The following is a 22,494-nucleotide window of genomic DNA, read 5'->3' on the forward strand; positions in this document are numbered from 1 at the left end:
TTAAAAATTTGTTTAGCGGATTTCTCCATCCAAAAATAAACAAATCTGGTAGTGGTTTGTTAGTGGTTGCTGGCGGGGCCCCCAAAATTGCCCAAGCTGTCTAAAATAGGTTCTAATATTCTGGTAGAATGCATATTCCACACTTTTTCTCTATAGCTACCACGTCATGCACTTTAGATGAAGGGAGCGCACACGTCGTCTCGGAGTGTTGGCTGGTGAGGAAGCTAGAGCAAGTCGTCTCCTACTGGCCACCTTACAAGCAAAAGCAGCAGGTCCTCAATGCAATTTTAGAGAAAGAACAGATTACACTGACTTGGTCGAATCACCCAGTGAAGATTCTTCACTCCTACATTAGGTTGGCGATTTTTTTTTTAATTGAGCGTATAATTGAGATAATTGTTTCTCATGCAGCCACACTGCAGCACGCTTCAGACCATCTGGTCGCAGCTGCCTGAGCACCCAATTTGGACTGACGGACCGGATGTAGCCCCAAGACAGGAAAGGGTGAGGAGGCCTGCTGGCCATATGGACAGCGACTCTTCGGACGATGCCTCAAGAGAAAGAGTGTGTCCCGGTATAAGGCTGTCCATTATTAATTATTATTCAATGTGAATCAAAACTTGCATGAATAACTTTAGCTCCTTATGCAATTGTAAAATTGCTAAATAGTTATAGTCAGTAACAGGTCAGTAACAAAGGGCAAGGGAAACGAAGGCTGGATAGGAGAAAGCAGACTGAAGGTAGAAGAGGTTTTTGTCCTCTCACCTTCAACACCCCATCTGTTTTCTCCTTTCCCACCTTCGTTTTCCTCGCTCTTTGATCTTGATTTATCACTGAGTGTAGGTCAGTCTGGTTAGTGCACGCACACTGTAAAATTCAGTAGTTAAAATTGAAAGAATGAAAGCACGAAAGATGTATACAGACAGCTGAGAGCTGTCAGTTAGCAACATTTAATTCTGGATGGAAAATTTTGTGCAGTGCCCGAAACAACCAACAGTGGTTCAGCCTTGAGCGAGCCTCCCCTCTGAGCAACATGGAACTGTCCGAATCATGTACTGCGCCCCTTTCGGCCACCGCCTCGGCCATGCGCTCTGAGTGGGTATTTCATATTGCTGCAGACTGTACCACATCAGTTAGAATTGCTTGTCCTTGAAACCTTGCAAGCCAGTCCCCTAGTTACCCTAGTTACACGTACACTTTCAACTATCGTTGAGTCTACGACATTTATCAGCCTCAACTTTGACTGAACTCAACTCAACTCTCTAGAACCCAGTTAAAGCTAGCACGAAACTGGTTCTTGTGGCGTGTGATCAGTCTAATTTTTATAGTAATTTACTCGGAGACACACGTTTTATTTATTTTAAGTAGATCATACTATATGTTTGATACCTTGTTGCTTTTTAGCGGCATTTACACGAGTACCAAAGCAGATTCAGGGGCTAGGTTGCACATATTTTAGGCTAGGTGGTGCAAGCTACTGCCCGCTATGATGGGTGCCCCACTACTATTTGTCTATTTATGCAGCAGGTTCCTCCGCCATTTTTGCTCGTTTGGAATCTTGCCGGCTAGCCGGGATGCTATTATTGGCAGCTCGGACGCCTAAATTTATTCCTTCCCGAGAATTTTGCTGCTACGATTCTTTCTAGACGCCTCCCCCTGCATTTCGAAACAGTAAGTGCCTCACAAACAATGGTTGCTGGCAGCGGTCCCGCGAACAGGTGCCAATTTACCTCCGTTGGGGAAGTTCGTTCGGTTGAACTGAGGTGGGGGAGCTCAGTCGAACTCAACTGTCATTAGCGGCTCAATGACGGTTGGCGCTGCCATGTAACTTTGGCTTATCGCGATGGACTCGACTGTCGTTGGACTCAATGGCAGCTGAGAGCGCCTGTGTAACTGGGTACTAGTGCACTAGCTGTCCAACGTAGCTTCCAGACAAAAATGTCCCCAGCCTGCGCCCAGGGTAGTTCTCTCAGCCATGAAGTGAACAGGTGTTGACCATGGGGTCCCCAAGAAATGTCAGTAGTCTATAATGCCTTGTTGGTGGTCTTTGATTTCTGACTTTGTTGGGCTCAATCTTTCATACTTTCAAATATTATATACATAATCTATTTTCACTTACGTGGTACAATCGACACGGCGAGGACTCGAATCCAATCACGAAGCCTGTGATTGGATCCGAGTCCTCGACGAACTCTGACAGAGCGCTCATTTGCAATATGACCTAAGTTCACGCCGAACGCTGACGCAACTGCCGTGTCCATTACATGCTCAGAGTATGTGAGCAAGCAATGGTGGCCGGGTGTTGGTACAAACTTTTGAAAAGGCTCTAAAAACAAATTTATGAAAGCTTTTATTTCAGACGACCATGCGATTGAGCTTTTTGTTCGCTGTTCTAGATAGCTCGGAAAATGGCACTCTGAAATAAGAAATAAAAAAAGTGCCAAAGTTGTTCACCATACCTCTAACACAAGAACATTTGGGAACATGGTGCTTAGATATGCTGTAGCTTTGGGTTAAGCAATATGGCCTATTCTAGGCTCTAGGCCTGAGGCCACAGATGTGGCCTCAATCCAAACATTTTTATCATCAGAGTTGTGCATTCTTGCGGTAGGATATTACAAAAGCAGTCTGCATGAATTGAGCGTCAGTCCTGCATTCCTTTTAATGGATTGCCAGAGAAGTATCAGAAATGTGGGTAAGAGTTCATAAGTCCTACCTTTGTTTCAGGGAGCCATTGCAAAGGCTGCACTGTAAAAAACACTGCTTACATACCTATAGTTTTTGTAGCATTGTTTTCTGTATCTACAAAACAGTTTCACTCTTTCTGATTCGGTCTAAGCATTTCTCTTTTTTCGTGTTTGAATGTCTTCTACTTCAGGTTCAGTCCTGCCAGCTTATCATGTATCAGGTTAGTTCGGGCTCATTATGAACTATCTCAAGCTAATATAGCTGGTCCCACTTTTAGAACACATTCAATTTTGCTCTTGGTTTTATCTCTTGTGCACTCCTGCTTACTTGAGGCCGTCTTTTTTTTCTGCTCCCTACAGGGCTGAAGAGAGCCGCGTCTACCACAACCTGGATGCAGGGAACTTCTCCGAAGGGGTGAGAACATTTATGACATCTTGGCTTGTTAAAGAGCACGTAAACAGAGGATCGGGATTGGCTGAAGTGTGATGTCGTTGCTTGCTTTTTAATAATTTCTGCAACTCTGCATGCACCACCAAAGATAGGTAATTTTGTAATTTCACGGCATCCAGTCCACAGATAGCAGTCGATGCGGAATGCTAGCCGTGGCTAGCTACTAGTTCAAACTTTTCTTGGAGGAAGCAACATTAGTAACCTCATATTAATGCCTTGCAATTTCAGCAGGATGCCCATGGTGCTATCGTTTTATCTAGCATGTTTGATAAACAACATTTTCATCAGTGCACATTTTATCAACACTCATTACGCAACCTTAACTGTTGCGATGTTTGATTGGCACCGTGATAGCAAGCTACAATTCCAAACATGCCGCGCTTTGTGCAGTCACCCCTTGCTTTGCAAGGGGGAAATAAATCTATTCTTGGGCTTGAACTTGCAGTGAGCCTTTTTAGAAAGCTATGCTAGCAATCAAAAGGGCGGATATCGGGTGCTGTTGGCCGAGCTTCGATCCTAAAGAGGTCTGGCGATATTCATGTTAACAAAAATCAATTTCAAGGCTGTCATGAAAAGGAAGCTATCTATGAAATGTGGCAAGATGTGTTGCTGAAACAGACAGTCTTTATCGACAAAGCAATTTGTCGGTGAGACATTCTTTGATGAACTGATTGCCACCAGGGGGTCTAGACATCTGAAATATCAAGGCCTGCATGCTTCAAATTTGACAGTGCATAGGTAGGCCACTGCAGTGCACAAATTGAACACGAGTGCCGCATCTGCATTCGGCAGGGTCCTTGGTAGAGTTAGAAAGGGTTGCAAAGTGAACAACTTTCGAACATTGCCATGGTTTGAATTTACAAAGTTGCTTTCGATGTTGATAAAAGTAGAGTTCAACAGTTTCCTCTTTCTTTTTTGCAATTTTGATTCTAAAAATATTTGAAGATTTGAAATTTCTTGGTTTAAGTTAGAATTATTCGAAGATTAAGAGTTTTGTTCCAAGTATAAGTTTGTAAAGTTAGAAGTCTTCAAATCGCACGAGGGTCCCAGTTTCAGTTTCGAGTGATTTCTTAATTTTCTGATGTGTGAGCTCTGTTTAACTGAGTTTAAACAAAGCTTGCGGAAAACAGAGATGGGTACAGCTGTTGCTACCACCAGATAGCTTGCTGCATTTGCTGGGCAGGTCGGCACTCGGCCACTTAGCTTGCCTCTTTGAGCTGTGAGTCAGTCTCCTGCGACAGCAATTGTTATCTGCACAGTTCAAGCGTGGTTCAAGCGTTGAAGCAGTTGCTATGTGTTCTGAACATGTAGGTACGCATTGAATCCTGTTTCGTTCGAAGTTCCTCAGATCAAAAGTTTAAGCTTCGTCAAACTTTTGGACTTCACGGGTTCGAAGTTCGACAAATCTGTAGAGAAATAATGACTAAAATAGTCGAATTTTTTGACATGATAGGTTCAGTGTTATATTTGTTAGTGCCAAAGTTAGAAAGGTTTAGCATCTTTGAATTCTTCAGAACTCAGGTTTGGAAAATGTTTGCTTCATCTCTAGTTCTTGGTCTGATCAGTGAGAACACGAGCCCCAGCCGTATGCTGATGCAGCACTCGTGGTCTGTCTGCTTTGTGCTGGCCTATGTGTCAGCATATTTGAAGCAGGTCAAAATGCTTTGGGGGGGGGGGGGGGAGAAGAGAGGAGGTGCCTGCAAAACTAGAATTTCTGAGTGAGTAATGACCTGGCAACTACTTAGTAACCAATTTTCTGCATCTTATTCCCACAAGTGAGAAGCTAAGACTAATTGGTGTGTGGTAGAGTAGAACCGGATTTGGGAGGCACAAAAGGGGGCCCTGATAAGAGGCGAGCTTCTTCTTGCCCTCCTCCCTGGTGGTCATCGTAGCGCTTTTTGAATGACGTCGCGTGCTACCCATGTGTAGATTGAACTACCAAGAGCGCCGTTTTGCTCTGCAAGCTGGCTTTCACTCAATGCAGACAAGCCCTTGAGGGAAAGCCAGCTTGCAGAGCTGGCTTTCCCCCAGTGCGCCTGCTGGCAATGAGGCCGCTTGAAATAAAAAAGCCAGCTTGTAGAGCAAGCTGGCTTTTCTCTTTCAAGAGGCCGTGTCTACCACCCGGAAGAGAAGAAAAAATTCTCTTCTGTAAAGGGTGTGGGGAGAGGGTGAGCGGGTGAGACCTTGAAAAATGAAGAAACGGCTACTGACTATCCGCGTGACGCGTCCCTCATGACATACAGACGCTCCTTTGAGAGCAAACAACTTTCCTAAATGTGGCGTTCTTGTTTGTTGTCAAAATCATTAGAACTTTTATAGACACACACACCTCCCTGACGTCACGCAGCTGCGGTGGTGCTGTCGACGGCACTGCGCATGCGCAGAAGCCTCAGTTCACTCGAATTCGGTTGCTGCGCGTGCGCAGTGCCCACACCTGGTGTGGGCAAACGCGGGCTTGTTAGTAAACATTGTGTCGGTCTATATCGAATTACTGAGTATGTCAGACTGGTAGAGAGTTTTTGCGAGTTCAATAAACGTTGTTGACTGTAATTTTATGTCTAAACTCAATGCTTTTTATTTTCTCAGCTGCCAGCAAGGCGAAGTATACGGACCTGAGCGAGGCGACGGTTCAAGATATCGCAAAGAGATGGCTGTGGTCATTTGTCGACCGTGATGGTGGGCGAAGCAAGAAGCAGGATGAAGAAATGGAAAAGGTTAAATAAAAATAGTCCCAGAAAATCCTCAGCCTTTTTTGTTTTAACAATACAAACCAGTTCTCAGTGAGTTTGTGCATCCCGACATTTGATCTCAAGTGGTTGATCTTAACTGATACAGCATCCACAGCTACTGCAAAGTGTGCAGGCAAAATGTCAGGCACAGGCTCTTGTTCTGCAGTGCGTCCATGAGTTAATTGCAAGGCTAACACCTAACTGCAAGTCGCTCACTAATGTGCGACCTCGGCTGTAGGGCCAGCACCCAATCGCAAAGGTACGGCCTATGATTAGTTGCGAGGGATCGGCCTGTGTCCAGCTGCATGTCATCGGCCTGTGCCCGGTCAAACTTCTTCGCCTAGCAGCTGACATCTAATGTACGGCTAATGCCCAGTTGCTTAACTCCGGCCTGCCTCTGATCACAGGACACCGGCCGATGCCCTGTTTGCTAAACTTCGGCTTGCTTTCGGCCACACGGCATTGGCCAGTGCCCAGATGCTAACCTTCAGCCTGTGTCCTGACACAAGTCTTCGGCCGGCCTCCATTTGCTAAACTCCGGCCAGCTTTCAATCGCAGGTGATTGGCCAATGTCCTGTTGCGCAACTTCGGCTTGCTTTCGGCTACATGGCATTGGCCAGTGCACGGATGCTAACCTTTGGCCTCTGTCCATACCAAAGTCTTTGGCCGGTCTTTATTTGCTAGCCTTCGGCTTGTGTCCTGCTACAGGTCATCGGCCAGCCTCCAACAGCCAGTCCCCTCAAGTCTTTGGCCAAGGCCCACAGCCGTGTTCGGGCATAGTAGTTTGACCAGCCTTAGGCCGGAGGAAATGTGACTGGCCAAAATGCTTCAGCCATTGCCCGGCCGTTCATTTTGTGCTGCCTGGGTAATGTCGATACGTACAACCATAGTCGCATAACCGACGAAGAATGCGTAGTGCCAGATGGAGGCGACACGATCATCGGTGCCAAGAATAATGAGATCAACCAACGTGCCGCCATGAATGCACAGGAGATAAACGTGGATGCGTTTCGCGGCGTGCATACGACTATACGTCTGAGCATCGCCAAACCATGTATGGTCACAGCCAAAATTTACGTATCCGACGGACTGTAGAATGGCAAGATCGGAATGGTACAGTATGTGGACATGGTCCAGGCGGGCATGATCGTAAAAACATGGCTTAGCTTTGCGGACGGAAAGACGGGCATGATGGCCAAAAGGAATTTCAACGTAAAAGATGTCAAGTCAGCTTGGGTGCTCATCATTAAATGCACGGACGCCATTACGCGGATTAAGCGTAATAACAACTCATGTAAACGCTCCAACTTGCCATTAGTCCAGGCCAATGCCATAACGACACACAAATCGCGAGGCTCAACCTATGACGATATGGCGTATGGCTACAAAAAATGCCACCCCGAAAGCTAGTAGACGTGGTCCTATCGAATGCCAAAATACTAGACAGGCTATACATTACAAACGACCACAATGGCTTTACTTTCTGCCCCAGTAATGGCCAGACCGGCAAGCACCAAGACGACGAAATGAAGAGACTAAACCGGAAGCGTCTACCCACGGTGATGGCCAAAGTGTACGACGCTGACAAGAGAGCAAGGCAGTCTGATTTAATAATGGTAAAGCGCACAACACACAATCACTCAACGCACACATAACCAACCTTGAGGGTGATTTTCTGCTTCCAGTCGCAAGCCTTCTAGAGCTTACTGGGACGTGAACCGATGAACCACTGGTGATTCGAAGGTTTCAGCATGTAGTTTCAAACAAACGACCCGATCTGCGCAATGGAGCCATGGCCATTTACAAAAACGTAAAACTTCCATACTAAACTTGACACCGGTAGTGTTAGATGGAGAGAGAGTAAGCGACTTGGTGGGAAACTTTTGGGTTGTAACTGTGATGTACAACGATGTAAGATCTGCCTTGACGAATATCTGCATTAGCACCAATGCAACCAAATAATATATACGAAAGTTTCTCTTCCTGAAGCTAATCCAGTAAACCAATGTAATACGTTCGGCTCATGCGTATGACAGTGCAAAATGCAGAGAAATGATCATGATGCTTGTGGTGACTTCAATGTCAAAATCAACGACAAAAAAATGTCTCGAAGAATACATTCACAAAGCATCTGGAATAAAGCAATTCACCAATGACGGAATATCCACAGTTATACCCAGCGTGAATTTAATTGACCATGTTTTCACGAGACCAATTGGCAAGCTCATTTACCTCAAGTATATTGCATATTGGACTAAGCATTACTCCACAGTTCCAATGCTAGGAGAATTACGACCACCACCGGGGCTTCATTCATTGACAGAATGTAGACACATAACACCGATGAAGTTTGAATGAAGAGACAAACCTAATAAATACGCTGTTATTAACAAAAAGCAAAGCCTCGAGGTTGAAAAAATGCATCAAAAATTGATCTATTCACGCGATTTATACATTACGTAAAAAAACGCTAAAAGTTTGTCTTTTTATTGTTTTCGTTTGAACGATTTCGTAAATTCTAATCGTTTAAAAGCGTCACTTTCAAATAAATGCGCCACATATCTTTCATTTAAAACGAACTCAAGTAAACATTAAGGAAAAAGGATGTTAATAAAATCAGGGACTCAACGACGACAGCAAATTTTCATTAAGCGGACGAGTACGAAAACGAGTAAACGAACATAAAACAGATAGCCGCCGACAAAGAGTTCCTCTTTGTAGCTCTGACTCCGTTCCAATACAGTGGTCTTGCGAAAAACTGTTAATATTCACAGTGGTTATGACTGCAGATGCATTTGGACCTCTGCGTTGGGGGTGGTACACCTGTCCACAGCCTCAGTCGGAGACACCAAGTCATCAAAGCGTATGGCATGGTAAATTTGACAATCATCGCTATCACTCGCGCTGATCAGAACGAACCTGCGTTTGTTTCACTTCAATTCACAACAAGTTACAACTTACACGATGACTGCAAAATCGAACAGCTCTTTCTCTCTTGATATTGAAAACGACTCCTTTTGAAGAAAGACAGCTCTACGTAGCTGTGAGGAGCAAGGAATATATTGTTGCCAATGAAATTGTGCCGACTCCGGTCGGATGTTAAGAAGTATAGAGCAGTATATATTTTATTTATGACGTCGTCTGCTCCGTAAACAAATTCTAACCAAATAGTCAAGTATCCTGGTGAAACGTCGGCTGCAGCTAGGGTTTTAAAAGTTTCTCCAAAAATGTACCTAAGATACAGTTACAGTTACTCATACGATAATGTGCCCAGGTACGTAACTAGGTACTCGCTTAGAAATGTATCTAGGTGCAGGTACAGTTACTTAAAAAGTATTTTATTTATTTTCTCCAAATTTGTAAGAATATATTGGAAGTAAAGCTTTTTACATTAAGGATCCACAAAAAGAAAATTACTTCGATAAATATGCTTTATTGGTGTAACTGCGATTTCCACGTCACAGTTTAGTCCTCCCGTGCCTTATCTCCATGCTCCAACTGGTTCACCTAGGTCACAGCTTCCACTGTTTGCCATATCTCGCCAAAACCGCCGAAACTCGCTTGTGAAGGGTTTTTCCCCCGGAATGAAAAATAACGTTTCTTCTTTCTTTCTAAACTTTTTCAGTCTTGATAACTGCAAAATTTGAGACCGATTTTTTGAGTGAAAACTGTATTAGATACTCGATGTTAAATTGCTTTACGATTGTACTCATAATTTATTTTCAATTATATTTTATATTATATTGATGGCAGAAGGAAGCCACCACCTGGAAAAGAGACAGGCAAAAGAAACTTCGCCCATCTCGCAAGTTATCTCCTCCCTTGTATACCTGTCAGAGGAGCTTCAGACAAGCAGTGATGTCGATTTCGGTTTGAGATAAAGGAAGCAAATAGCTATTTTCCCTAAACGGAGTTCCGAAGCGATTCGATGAATTGGCGTTTGCGAGAACGGCATCGCTAATCTACCGTTCGCTCAAACGAACACCGCCATTCGCTAAAGTATCGTTTTATCAAACGTCATGGGCAGGGCTTCGTTCGCTAAAACGTCGTTCGATCAAGTCAGTGCCTCCTAGGTCATACCCAGCGGCACATGGTAGTGTGTTAATACTTCAAGGTTTATAGTTTCTACCATTTTGTCGAAGTGAATAAAAAAGTACCTGTAAAAAGCAACTTCACTTAGTTACAAGTTAGTGGAAAATGTACCTAAGGCACAGATTGAGATACCCAGAAAAGAAAATACCTAGGTTTGTACCTCAGGTACAAAACAAAGCACCTAAATACCAATTTCCAGTTACTTGTACGTAGGTACTATACAACCCTGGTCGGCTGCCTCTCGAACGCTTATCGGAAGCTCTACATTATTCTTAGCAGCTTCGCCCCTGTTTGTGTTTTATTGAACAGGGGTTTGCCTGCACATGAAATTTCTGTACACATGAAGTTTCTAGGGCTGGGCGTCGATTAAACATTTTAAACCGATTAATGGCAACCTTTTAATCAAGTAATTAATCCATTATTCGGTTTCGTTTACTTTTTAAATAATACATTAAAAATAATGCAACAACTTGTCTTGACTTTGAAGAGTTTTTTTACCCTCTGGTACACGGCGCAAATGAAATTTACTATTGAGGATACACATGGTTGAACGATCAAAGACAAATATTTTTGCTCCACCTCCGAGGACAAAGAAGTTTGTCCACATTATCCGGCAGGAGCGAGTTTCTTTGTTTTATCACGATCATGCCTCCTTCGCTGAATAGATGCTCAGACCAGGGTGTCGAACCGGAACCGAACCGAACCGAAAACCGGAACAGAACCGTTATTTTTAGCCGAACCGGAACTGAACCGAACCGAAATCTTCGCCGCCATCTTGGAACTGAACCGGAACCGAACCGAAAAAAAATATAACGGTAACCGGTTCAAAACGGTTCAAGGTAATATTTTTTTTCTTCTTTGCTAGTATCGCAAAATGAACATATGGGAATAAACAGTCGGCGGCTGTATTTCTATCTGTTGATCGAATCGTCATATACATAATTGCAACGTATGATAAATTGTGGGTTTTCATGGCACCTTTGTTGGCACTATGATTAACCATGTGTCAAGTTGTCACGTGACGTAATGGTGTCATTACATGTTGTCAAGTAATGTCACGTGGCCTCGTGACGTCACGTAACTCACTGCGTTAAATCGATTTCATTTGAGAAAGTCACTAGATGTATTAACCTTGTTGACAGCATGACGTAACATGACATCACGATTTCGCACCGAGAGTCACGTGACACCGTGACGTAAGCGATTTTCATAACCCCTAGTCGAGTGCTCGGGTTCATGACAATCAGCATGGCCAAACATTCAGGTAGCGGCTCATGTCAATTAGATATGATAATCAATAGCCCAACAGTAACAATATCTGAAGCTCAGCCCAAGCTTTTGCTTTGCAAACCCTTGCAGCCTAGGGCATGACTGCGATGAACACTGGCGGTATAAAATTAGGGTCAGATCACGTGGCCGCTTGTTCAAATTGCGAGTTGAGGAGATACCGACAGCCGTCTCTGTCCTTTATTTTTTCTGCATTTGTTATTAGGGGAAAACTAATGGATGTTTCCGCAACCTATCAAAGTCACGGGTTTTTTCTTAACACTATTTATTGAAAGTACAAAAAGAAATGTTGCAAGACCAATTTTACATTATTGAGGCATTGAAACATTTTTTCGTTGTTGCTGAAGTATATCCGAAAGATGTCCCTGAGAATAGAAGTTTTGAAATGACTAAATGCGACCTATTAATATGACGTTACATAGAACTACACGTGTGTACGGAAGGAATACCGAAAAAAATAAGATATTTTAGTGACCTGAGAGGAACAGCCGAACGTTGGCAGTCGCTGTAAGTCTCACACGAGCGTCGTTCTCAAGTTATTGCCCAAGTTTCGACCCCTCTGTATTTTGTTTAAATGAGCTATAACATATTTCTATGCATTACTAAATACTACTCAGGATCAGTCCCTAACGTTAATAACTGATTGAACTTGGCTTTGCTCTTTTTTCTAGGCAATGGTAGTCGCCGAAAAAATTAGAGAAATATGAGCATCGTTCATCCCCTCAACTCGGAGCCAGAAGCGGCCACGTGGCCTGGTGCCTATCTTATGCCGCCCACGTTAATTATACCCCCGCGCTGGAGTTTTAAAGGAAGAAAACGCGTGCTGGAGCTCCAGGCATTGTTAGAGTTCGACTATTCTCATCACCACAGTGGTTGGACACGAGCCACTACCCAAGTGTCCGCCGAGGCATTGATTGTTACGAGCCGATGTACGGTGCTCACACAGTTCTCCTGCCCAATCCATGAGTCGCGCTCGACTGTCGACAAGCGGGTGGTTTTGATCCCACAATTACGACATCAATCTTTGAGAAGGCAAGACTAAAAGAAATAGTCTCGTTCAATTTTCGCAATTGCACCGCGACAAAGAAGCTTCTGAATCAGTGGTGGCCTGTGCGAGTACACTTGGAGCAGGGGACCAGTACGCCTCGGAAAAGTTATGCATATTCCAACCCGATATCGTATCATGACCCCTTTAAACTTCACGGGGTGCAAAATAAAAGCAATGAAAGGTTGCGGTTAACAAGTGTCAAATAAAATTGTCGAATTAACAGACACAAACGAAGGAGGCAATTCCTCAGGAATACTTTCAGCCTTTCGACTCTGGTGAAGAAGGAAGGCCAGAAATGCTGTACTATGGTGGGAATGAAGTAATGGCCGGCCGCAAGTCGGCAAGCCAGAGTGGAAAGGCTGGAGGGGTTGCCGCCATTTATGAGCGACGGTGTCAACTAAACAACTGGCAAGCCGGCTGTCTGGTTGCCGTCGCCATTTATAGATGGCGGTAACGCATGACTAGCCCTTAACAGCACCGCTGTATAAAGAAGTGCCTCTGTGTGTGGGGCGGGGGGGGGGGGGGGAGTTTTGGAAACATGCTGTGTTGTAAAGGTTCCTCTTCCCTGCATCTTTGGAGCAGACCAAAAAGTGTGACCCCGGAAACTACTTTGATTGGAAAAGCGCTCCTGCCAAAAAGCACGTTTTGTCGTGCCAGACGCTGGCACCGTTCCTCGCGATGATGCACTAAGAATAATAATACTAGCCTTTCAAACACTTTGCTTTCACTGAGCTTGCACCTCCTGCAGCGTGCCGTTTGCACCGTCAAATTCGACTTTCTCAGCAAGAAGGAATCAGAATGACCACCAGCCTATAGTGTCATAACGTCACGTGCATACCATGCTAAATAGCTCAGCTTTCTGGTGAAATATGATGTTCGCAACACTAGCCATAGATGTCCTAATTGTAAATTTGTGAAGTATTTATAGCAGTCTCGCGATGAGATATGGCAGCCTAGAGAAATGTTAGAACGCATGACGATTCTAGCATAGTGCTGTAAAGTGGGGGTTCAAAACAAGTGCAGGTAAAACCGAATATAACATTTGCCTCCCGAGGCAGTATTTCGGAAGTTTCGAGCTCATGCAAGCTGATGAAATGTAATGTACTAAGATTTCAAGAATCTTTGTCTGTCCTTCGCGCTATTTATGTAAAATCGTGAATATCATTGCGTGCATCTTTACGCATTTCGTTTTGCAGTAAGGCGTTCTGGAAGGGATTATTTGGAAAACATAACATTAATTATCTCTCTCTTTTTGAACATTTCGTGTATTTGAATTCCAATTCATCATGTGACCATAGAGTCCTTTTTAGCGTACCCTGCAACCCGATGTTTCACACTGCCAATCAGCAAACAGAAAAACACTTACGTAGACTCCACAGCTCGCGTAGTTTCGAGTATCATCCTTCCAAGTCGGTCTCAAGCGGTTATGTGAACTTTATAAAGTAATTTTTTTTTATCAATATAAAATATATTTAATTACTAATTGAATATTTGACAACATAAATAGAGGGATGACCACTCTAAAGCAATGGCCCCCAAATTATTTGAAAGCGGTTCTGCCAATCTTTTCCGGCGTTTTTATCCTTGACAGGCATGTTGTAAGTGATATGGGACGGCCTTACATACATTTCTGATTTTGAAGCTAATTTGAATAACTATGTGTTCCTCACACATATAACTTCTCAAACATATCGAAGCCTGTTATTGCCTTTTTTATCTGGTGAAAATTAGTTTTATGTGTCTGTGGGCTGAACGAAAAGAAAGTAAACAGGGGCGCGCGGTGGAACTATGATGATTACGCACGCAAACCGTCAGAAAGTGTCCAATTAAGTAGCTGCCTTGTCGAGTAGAACGTGAAACACTACTTTGTTTTACTAAACAAAAAATAATTTTGAAAGACGCTTAAGCTTCGCCTTTAAAAGTGGAACACGATCGCGTCAACGGGCCTCGTTTACATCGCATTCTCATTTGCCGCGCAAGCGTGCCTCCCGTGGCCTAGTGAAAAGCGCCTGACTCGCGACTAAAGGGTTGTGGGTTCGAATCCTGCCTAAAATTTTTAATTTTTTCTTTAAGGCAAAGGAATTACTTTCAAAAGTGAAATCATTTGAAACATATGGTGACCTTTATTTCGCATTACATATTATGTTTTAATCACCCTCATTCCACGCGTGATGTCACGTTTCACGTAAGCATTGTGGGTTGTTTGAAATTCTTGCGCTAGGGTATGTAGCTCTGACGTCATGAACCTATCGACCAATCAGGATTTTCCAGTCACGCCACCGACATCGGTTTTTCTGCGACATGAGCTCGTTAACGCTATCATGTTAAAATCATCAATTAGCAAGGGTGATGCTCATTTGCAAATTAAATTGTCCGGCATCTTGTCAACAACAAATCTCAACAGCCAGGCTATGCCAGCTTATTCTGTATAAGAAAATGTTCACTTGGGCGAGCGCTATTTTGGGCCAGATTCGATCTGAGTGCGAAGGTGCGTATATATTAGAGTGAACAATTGCAATTACTCCTTGCTCCATTATTAGTCGCATGCATGCGGTGCTGAGTGTAAACAATGTTTAGTTAGAACAACAGGCATTTGGATTGCCGCTCGGTGTTTCTATAAAAGATAGACTGAAAGGAGTTATCCTAAAACTTTGTTACATTTCGAAAATTTCATTGCTTTTAGCTCACTTGGGTCGTCATCATAAATATATATATATATATATATATATATTGTGAAGTGTATTTCGTAAACCTTATTTCATGATATATGGTCACAAGGTGCATGCTCATTTCATATTTTTATGTGATATAATTAATTCCTTAGTTCAATGACACGATTTCACTTTTAATACTGACACACAAAGTTGTACCAATCACGGGTATTTTAGACAACCTACCACACTTCGCGACAACATTTTATACCGTGTAAATAGATCAGCTTGAACTTTAGAATTTTACTTTAACACGAACAAAGGACAAGAAAATACAGTATAACTCTCAATTAGAAGCTGATCTATTTACAGGTGTGTACCAACAAGCTCAACTCTTTACTCTTGTACTTAAACGTATTGATTCAGGCAAAATATATTTTACTCGTAAACAAATAGATATTGAGTCGTATGAACACGGCGTTATGTATGTTAATGTAGATTTTCTTCTACTCTTGCGTCAAAATTAAATAACTGAATTTAATATTTTTGGTACCTAAGAACCAAAGTAAATTGCACGGACGATCGAAGAAACTATATAGTTAATCGTTTCACAACGGAAATAGTGTATATTGCCAAAAGAACGCGGAAAATATATTCTCAATTTAGCGGTTCAAACCGGTTCAAACCGGTTGGAACCGGTTTGAACCGTTATTTTTGGCTCCCCGGAACTGAACCGGAACCGAACCGAAAACCGTGAACCCGAACCGGAACCGAACCGATAAAAATTTCGGTTCGACACCCTGGCTCAGACGGCGTTAAACTGGCTGGAACGCACATCACCCTTTTAACGATTGACACCAGCTCGGGAAGGAGAGAGCCCTGCGCCCCCCACCAACGGGTCGAGGTTATCGTCTGTTACTTCTGGCATCGAACTATGAAGTGACGCTTGGCAGGAGACTGTGGCTTCTTCACTTTCCTCCGAGAAGGCGTATTTCCTATTTTCTTTTGTGTGTTGTCGCGATGAGTGCCCGGTGATATACGTGCAAGCTGGGAAAGCCCTTGCCACAATTGTTCTCGGCGATCTTGGCGAATGCAAGCGAGGGTCTTTTGACCCGAAGGGCGAGACTCGTCGCCATCTCGTAATCGTTGTAGCGCGGCCATGTGCTTAGCCTCTCATTGATTGAATCAACCATTATGGCCTTGAAGCGGCAGATGTAGGCGCGGTCACAGTCATTCTCATTTTATTCTTCAGCAGCTTTATGGCTGGAATGAGGACGAATCATGTTATATACTTGTCTCCTCCACGGAGCTCCTTTAACTCAAAAAAAAGGTCTCAAAGCCTCCCGAAGTTGTTCTAGCTTGTCCCAGTCGGCGTCTGTTAGGTGGGAACAGTCGCATTGCTTGCACTGTCGTCCTCCATGGCGCGGCGCAAACGCTCCTCCAGTTCAAGCAGGCTGTTTATAATAATGTAGGTGCTATTCCAACGCGTGGCAATATCTTGCTAAAGCTTTTTTTGCCTTTTCAGGTGAGATGCGTGCTTTGAAAGGGCGGCCTGGTGGTTCGAACTGTGCTTAAAATGATCCACAGTACGGCGACATGCGGCCAGTAGGAGTTCCACTCCTGTCATGCTGAGCGCCTTGGGATGCCCAGCTGCAGCGTATGAGTTGCGCATTTCAGGCTCTGGAAGCTCGCTCTCCCTACACTAAGACAAATGTTAGGCGCGTTATCGGTGCACACAGCTTTCACCTTCTGATCAATCTCCCACGTCATAGTAGCCTCCAAAACCTCACGGGCACATTGTTCTGCTGTGTGGCGTTCCGGTACGTGTCTCACCTACAGCTTTGCGGATTAGAGCCCCAAGTGGACGTCAATCCAATGCCCCGTTACGCCAAGGTAGGGATCAGTGGCAACTGAGGTCCAGGAGTCAGCCGTTCAGCTGATGAAGCTGGTTGCCGAAAGTTCTGCTGGAAGACACTCTCTTCGGTGTTTTACAGGCTGTCCACACTAGTACTCACTGCGCGACGCGAAGGCAGCTGCTAGGCAGACTTGCGCCCGTTACTTTAAAAATATAATTAATTACAGCTACAATTACTTGGCCTCAAAAGTAAAATTATTTCCTGTAAAAAGTAAGCGACAAATTACTGCGTTACTTTACTCGATTATTGTTGCGTTACTCCAAACATACACGAAAAAGGCACACTATACACTGCGTGTTTAAGAGGGACAACTTTTGGACCCCATCAAAGTAAAACAAAAATAAAACACATTCAGTACTATCTACGCATTATTTAGGTTAATAAATTTAGGAGAACGAATCTATAAAAATTTAAAGGATTTAAACGGGTGCTCAAGAGAGACGAGCCTTGCGCTGTCCAATCGGGATGGAACTAAATCCCATGAAATTGCGACGAATGCACTTGGGTGGTGGAGGCACGCACACCATTCGAATTAATCTGAGTTTGGCATCGGCGAGCCTCAAAACAGGATTCCCTTGAAGATATAGTTTTTTTTTGTGTTGCCTATATCGGCAACACAGAAAAAAATTGTCACAGAGATTTAGGCAACAGAGGCTTGTTGCCTAAACAGGGGCTGGTTTACCTACTAAAATGGACTGGCTGTTAGACCAAAATGCGGTACTTGCGTCTGGGTACATTTTAAAGACTTCCGCTTGATGAAAGTTGTTTTGTTATTCGTTGGAATGGCCCACTTGATCTTTCTTGATCCCCTAAGTTATCAGAACCACAACACCACACGAAATATCAATGAACAATCTCTCAGCTGAACTAATTGCCAGCCACCGTTTATTCTCAGAAACCTCGGGTTACGTTTCCTTCCCTTAAATTTCGGTCTAAGTCCCCGCAGACAAAATCCTCTGACGACAACACGAGCATTCTCGTTTCTAAGTAGATTTAAGGGGTTCAGCTTGAATGTCCCCAGTGGTTTTGGTTTGGTCCCCGACCAGCTTATTGCCTGCTGTCAAAAGTTACAGTTTACACTAACAGCAAGGTTGATGGTAGATTTTTTTTTCTTCCAATGAACCGCTGCCGTCGCACCCCTTATATTTTTGCCCTACGCATCCGCTAGCGCGACGTCAAGTGAAAGACGCCACATAACAGGTTGGTCCAGCCGGTACGTAGTTTTAACAGCGCTGTCAAGGATGAGCGGGGACAAGGACTCATTAGAGCTTTTTTTCGTGTTTGCTGGGTGGGCGTGTGTAGGCAAAAACATCGACAGGCAAATAACAATTTCGAGTGACAAAAACAAATAAAAAATAATAAAAAAACGCGAATTGGTTTTGGGGGGACAAAATGCACAGGGGTGGGCGAGAAAGGAGGAGGGGTGAGGGTGGTGGGAGCCGACGTATGCATCACGGTCCAGTGTCCATGGACTTAGGCCTTACGAACCCCACGTGACGGCTTTATGGGCCATTAGTTTTCTGCTTTTTTGTGCGCTCGAAGCACTCCCTTTGTTTTCCGAGAATTCGAGGCTTGTTGCCTTTATGTAGACAGTCCAATCCGCTCAGCTTGGCTGACAGTACGAACGAGTACCGAAATGGGTTCTGGCTGAGCTCTTGTGCTTTCCGTGAATTCCATTCCTTTCCCACGCTAGCAACTCACGAGAGTCTTGTGTTACTATGCTAAAAGCGCGAAGGCCGTTGCATCGCACCTCTTCCGCTCTATTTCTCCCTTTTACGGGACTGAAAAATTGTTACGAGCAATTTCAGTAACACGTGCGTTACTAAAAAGTAATGAAATTACGCTACAAGTTACATATTAAAAAAAAAGTCACGGATTAATCAGTAAATGAGTAGAACATTAATTAATTACAAGTAATCCCGTTACTTGTAACGGATTACCTCCAAGCCGGCTGGTAGGACGGAGAGCTTAAGACTCTCTGAAGCACATTCTTCAGTTCTGGGACTTCAGCAATGTTCAGTGGCCGGCTTGCAGAGACAAGCCAAGAAGTAGGGGCTTGGTCGATGCTTTCTTCTTTTTTTAGAGAAAGGAGCCTCGTGGGAGGGCGTAAATTTTTGTCCGCGTTTTTGCGGATTAACTTTGCTGCAGCGGCATACTTGGGTACTTCGCTCCTGATACTGAAGCGATCTTACGCTTCCACTGTACGAAAACGCCTTTTTGTAGATTTCGCAGTGGACTTTTTTCGAGTTGAAGACTTCACCCGCTGGAGTTTACTTCAAACCCAAACTTTCCGGCGAGGTTGCCTTTCATACTCGTGAACTTGTCCATGTTTACGGGCCGAATACTGGAACAAGTAACGATGGTGTTGTTAGCTTCCCAGCTTGTTTGCCTGCTTGTTTGTTTTGCCTGGGCAGGCTGTGTAATAGATCCTCAACACGTGACACTTCGCGTTCGCGCGGGGATCAATTGCGGCCCCGGCTGTTTGTCTGGCCTCGCAGAACAGTAATGTATATCCTCAAACACGTCACGTTTCGCGAGCTCGAGAATATAACCTTGTCCATAGCATCTGGCTGGGAACGGAAAACCGCTAGGGAGAGAACGACCGGATGCACGCTACGCAGCGTTTTTCTTTTGAGGGGGTGGGGGCACTATGAGTTTCCCCTAGTTCGGTCACGTCGTCTAAGATAGAGCCGTGCGTGCATTTAATTGACCCCTTTTTATTCCCATTAAAAAACCGGCGCACAATTTTGATTGCGATTAAATCCCTAATCGATTAATCTTAAGGGTAATCGATCAATTGCCCAGCCTTATATATAACATCAAATAAATCGTATTAATATATCCCCAAAATATATACTGTTATTGAAGTCGCCACCAGCATTGCCTTGAAGCCAGTGTAGTAGAAGCAAGGATTGAGTGGCACGGCTAACATTGAATTTCTTTAACATGTTGTCCCCAAAATACAACGAACTACTACACCCAACGCTTATATACAGTATTTCTAGAACTTACGGGCTATCAAGTAAAAATATCACCATATACCTTAGTATTATAGCTCTGTACTGACACTTGTTTTCTGCCATTATCTTCAACGGTCCAAATCCAAATTGGAGACAAAATGGCTCGACCTAGCAAGTTCGCTATTTTATACGGAAATAACTAGAGGCCGAACAATTAATATTTTATTCGTAGAAATGGTCTAGCATTTTCCGCAGTGTAAAAATATGTCAGCCACTTGAGATTTTGCCGCTTGAGCTTTGCATTTCACCTTCTGGCACTTCAGGTTTAATTTGTTTTTACCGTTTTGTTGTAATTTTTCAAAGAAATGCGTTTGTTTATCGTAAATATAACAACTACATGCAATTTAAAAAAAAAAGTGTGGAAAATCTTCCGCTTTTCGACAATTTCGGTCCAATTCAAATGGAACCACACTCTTTAATTAGCAACCTTGTACATCGCAAAATTAAGTTGTAGAAAAGCGAAAAATTTAACATTTCCGCACCATTTTTTTTTTTTAATGATAAGTCTGGTTTGATGTTTAACGGATGTGTAACACTTCACAAACGTAGTGACAGAATGCAAAGACCGGATAAATTGCTTCGTCAGTTCCGATATAGAAATGAAGATTTTAAACATTATTTCTTTTGGCAGCTTATGACTGGAATAAGCTGGTTTCAAACACAAAAGACACTGTTCTGTTCCTTTATTTTTTTTTTGGCCCGTCTATTAGAGAAGCTTTTGTTTGTCTCTAATGTATACGATTTCGCCGATTTCGTGTACGTGCGGACTCGGTTCATATTGAACATTTTCTATTGTCAACGCTTTTTTGACAGCCACTACTTGGCCGTAGAAATGTCCCCGACCGCGGACATTAAATACGGAGATGAGTAAATATTTGTTAGTTTCATTTCACGCTCGCCCAGCGTGCCTTAGCCTAGCGCAATGCTAGTATACACGCCATCTTTCTGGTACCCCGGTGGAAACGCATACGGTCCACGGCTGACGAATCGGGGATAGGTATGTTGCAAGCATCCCTATCCCCGATTTTTTTATTTTTTTTTTTTAGAATTATTGGGTATTGTTTCACTTTGTACTTTCATTATTCTTCGTGCAGCCCCCGGAAATAAAAAGAAAAGTCCACTCGCAATCCTTTCCGCTCGTGGTGCCCCCTCCCCCTACCCTTTCCCCCCTCCCCCCTCGCCTTCCTTCCCAAAAAAACAGCTATAATTGCTGGCAGCTCAGGAACTGCATGGCATGCCCTATTATATTTACGCTTCTAGCTTCGTAATTCTTCATATGGCTTTCTTATTGTATAATGTCGGATTCGCATTGCCCATGGAGTGGTAATAACATAGGCTCGCAATGCACACCCTTTTTGCGCTTCGTTGTCGGTCACTACAGCTGGAACTAGAACGCATTTAAGAAGGTGCTTATCTTAAACAATATGAAACCTATTACGCCGCCTACCGCCTTTGCTCCGAGTATGTTTCCAGTAGAAGAGATCTACCAATTGAGAAGTGCTTAACAGCTTTAAGATTATATTTCTCCTCAGAAAATCGACATTTTAGTACACACATTTATTATTCATGCTTAAGGAGATAAGACCGGTAATTAAAAAACGGATAAATGATTATAAAAATAAACTTTAAAGGTACAAGACCCGTGTCGCTTACCCTTACTGTTGATTAGAGAATCACGCAATGCGACTTTCGAAATGGGTTGCGGCCATATTCCGCGCAAAGGAATGAAAAAAAAAGTCCCTTCTGATTAACGGGCTTGAGTTGAGCTTGTTATAGTTATTATAGTATTATAGCAATATAGTAATATAATATTAATATAGTGTTATTTATTATTATAGTATTAATTTTGCATTATAGTATTCTATAATATTATAGTAAAGCCCCTTCACCAGATCACAAAAACGCAATGCAGAGCAATCTTAGCGGACAGTCATACCTGAAAAACAGAGGTGACCCTCAGATTGTAGACAACAGGAATGAAAACGCAGACAATTATGGGAAGAATGATGATCAGGGTCAACTCAGTCCACACGTTGTGCAGGCCATAGGCGTAGTAGTGGGCGACAAATCCGATCACTCCACTTCCTGACATGACGGACGCCAACATGGACACTGCCAGCGGAAATATGTGGATGGTTCGACTTGCGAAGAACACCTCATACGTTGTCTTTCTGGGGCCAGTCTTCACGAAGGAGAAGTACAGGCCTACACCGAAGTTAAGTCCAATTAAAAGACCAAGAATGGCGTATTCGACTGGGTGCACCTTCCTGGCATCCATAGGAGAAACTGAAATATTGAACGAAAACCAACCCTGACACTCACCTACAGAAAACAACTTCAGCACTTTTGTACCGTCTGCTCGTACTTATATGAACAGAAAAGAACAAAAAAAAAAGAAAAAAAAAACAGATGACGTACTGGAAACATATGTTTCCGCTGGCTAGCGTGCTTTTTGGAGGCGCCTGCTTTACTCAGTTTGCCGTCTGTCGTGGTTTTCGTTTTATGTGTATCGAAGATAATTGATGTTTTTTTTGTTTTTTTTTCGGACTCGTACCGCGAATGGATGTATACGATTGTTTGGTTGTCGGAAAAATATAATAGGTTTTGCCAGTT

At 43.4% G+C, this 22,494-nt stretch overlaps 1 protein-coding gene across 1 annotated transcript in view; it reads right to left on the reverse strand.

Annotated features, from left to right (window-relative positions):
* Window positions 1–22,159, reverse strand: part of LOC115309091 (putative sodium-dependent multivitamin transporter) — a 68,952-nt gene extending 46,793 nt beyond the window's left edge. The window contains exon 1 of the mRNA XM_029967263.3: window positions 21,818–22,159. Within this exon, the coding sequence (XP_029823123.3) occupies window positions 21,818–22,159 (342 nt within the window). The remainder of the gene's footprint in view (window positions 1–21,817) is intronic.
* Between the last annotated feature and the right edge of the window lie 335 nt (window positions 22,160–22,494).

This window comes from Ixodes scapularis, unplaced genomic scaffold (genome assembly GCF_016920785.2).
Source record: "Ixodes scapularis isolate PalLabHiFi unplaced genomic scaffold, ASM1692078v2 PGA_scaffold3__209_contigs__length_174095766, whole genome shotgun sequence".
Classification (NCBI taxonomy): Eukaryota; Metazoa; Arthropoda; class Arachnida; order Ixodida; family Ixodidae; genus Ixodes; species Ixodes scapularis.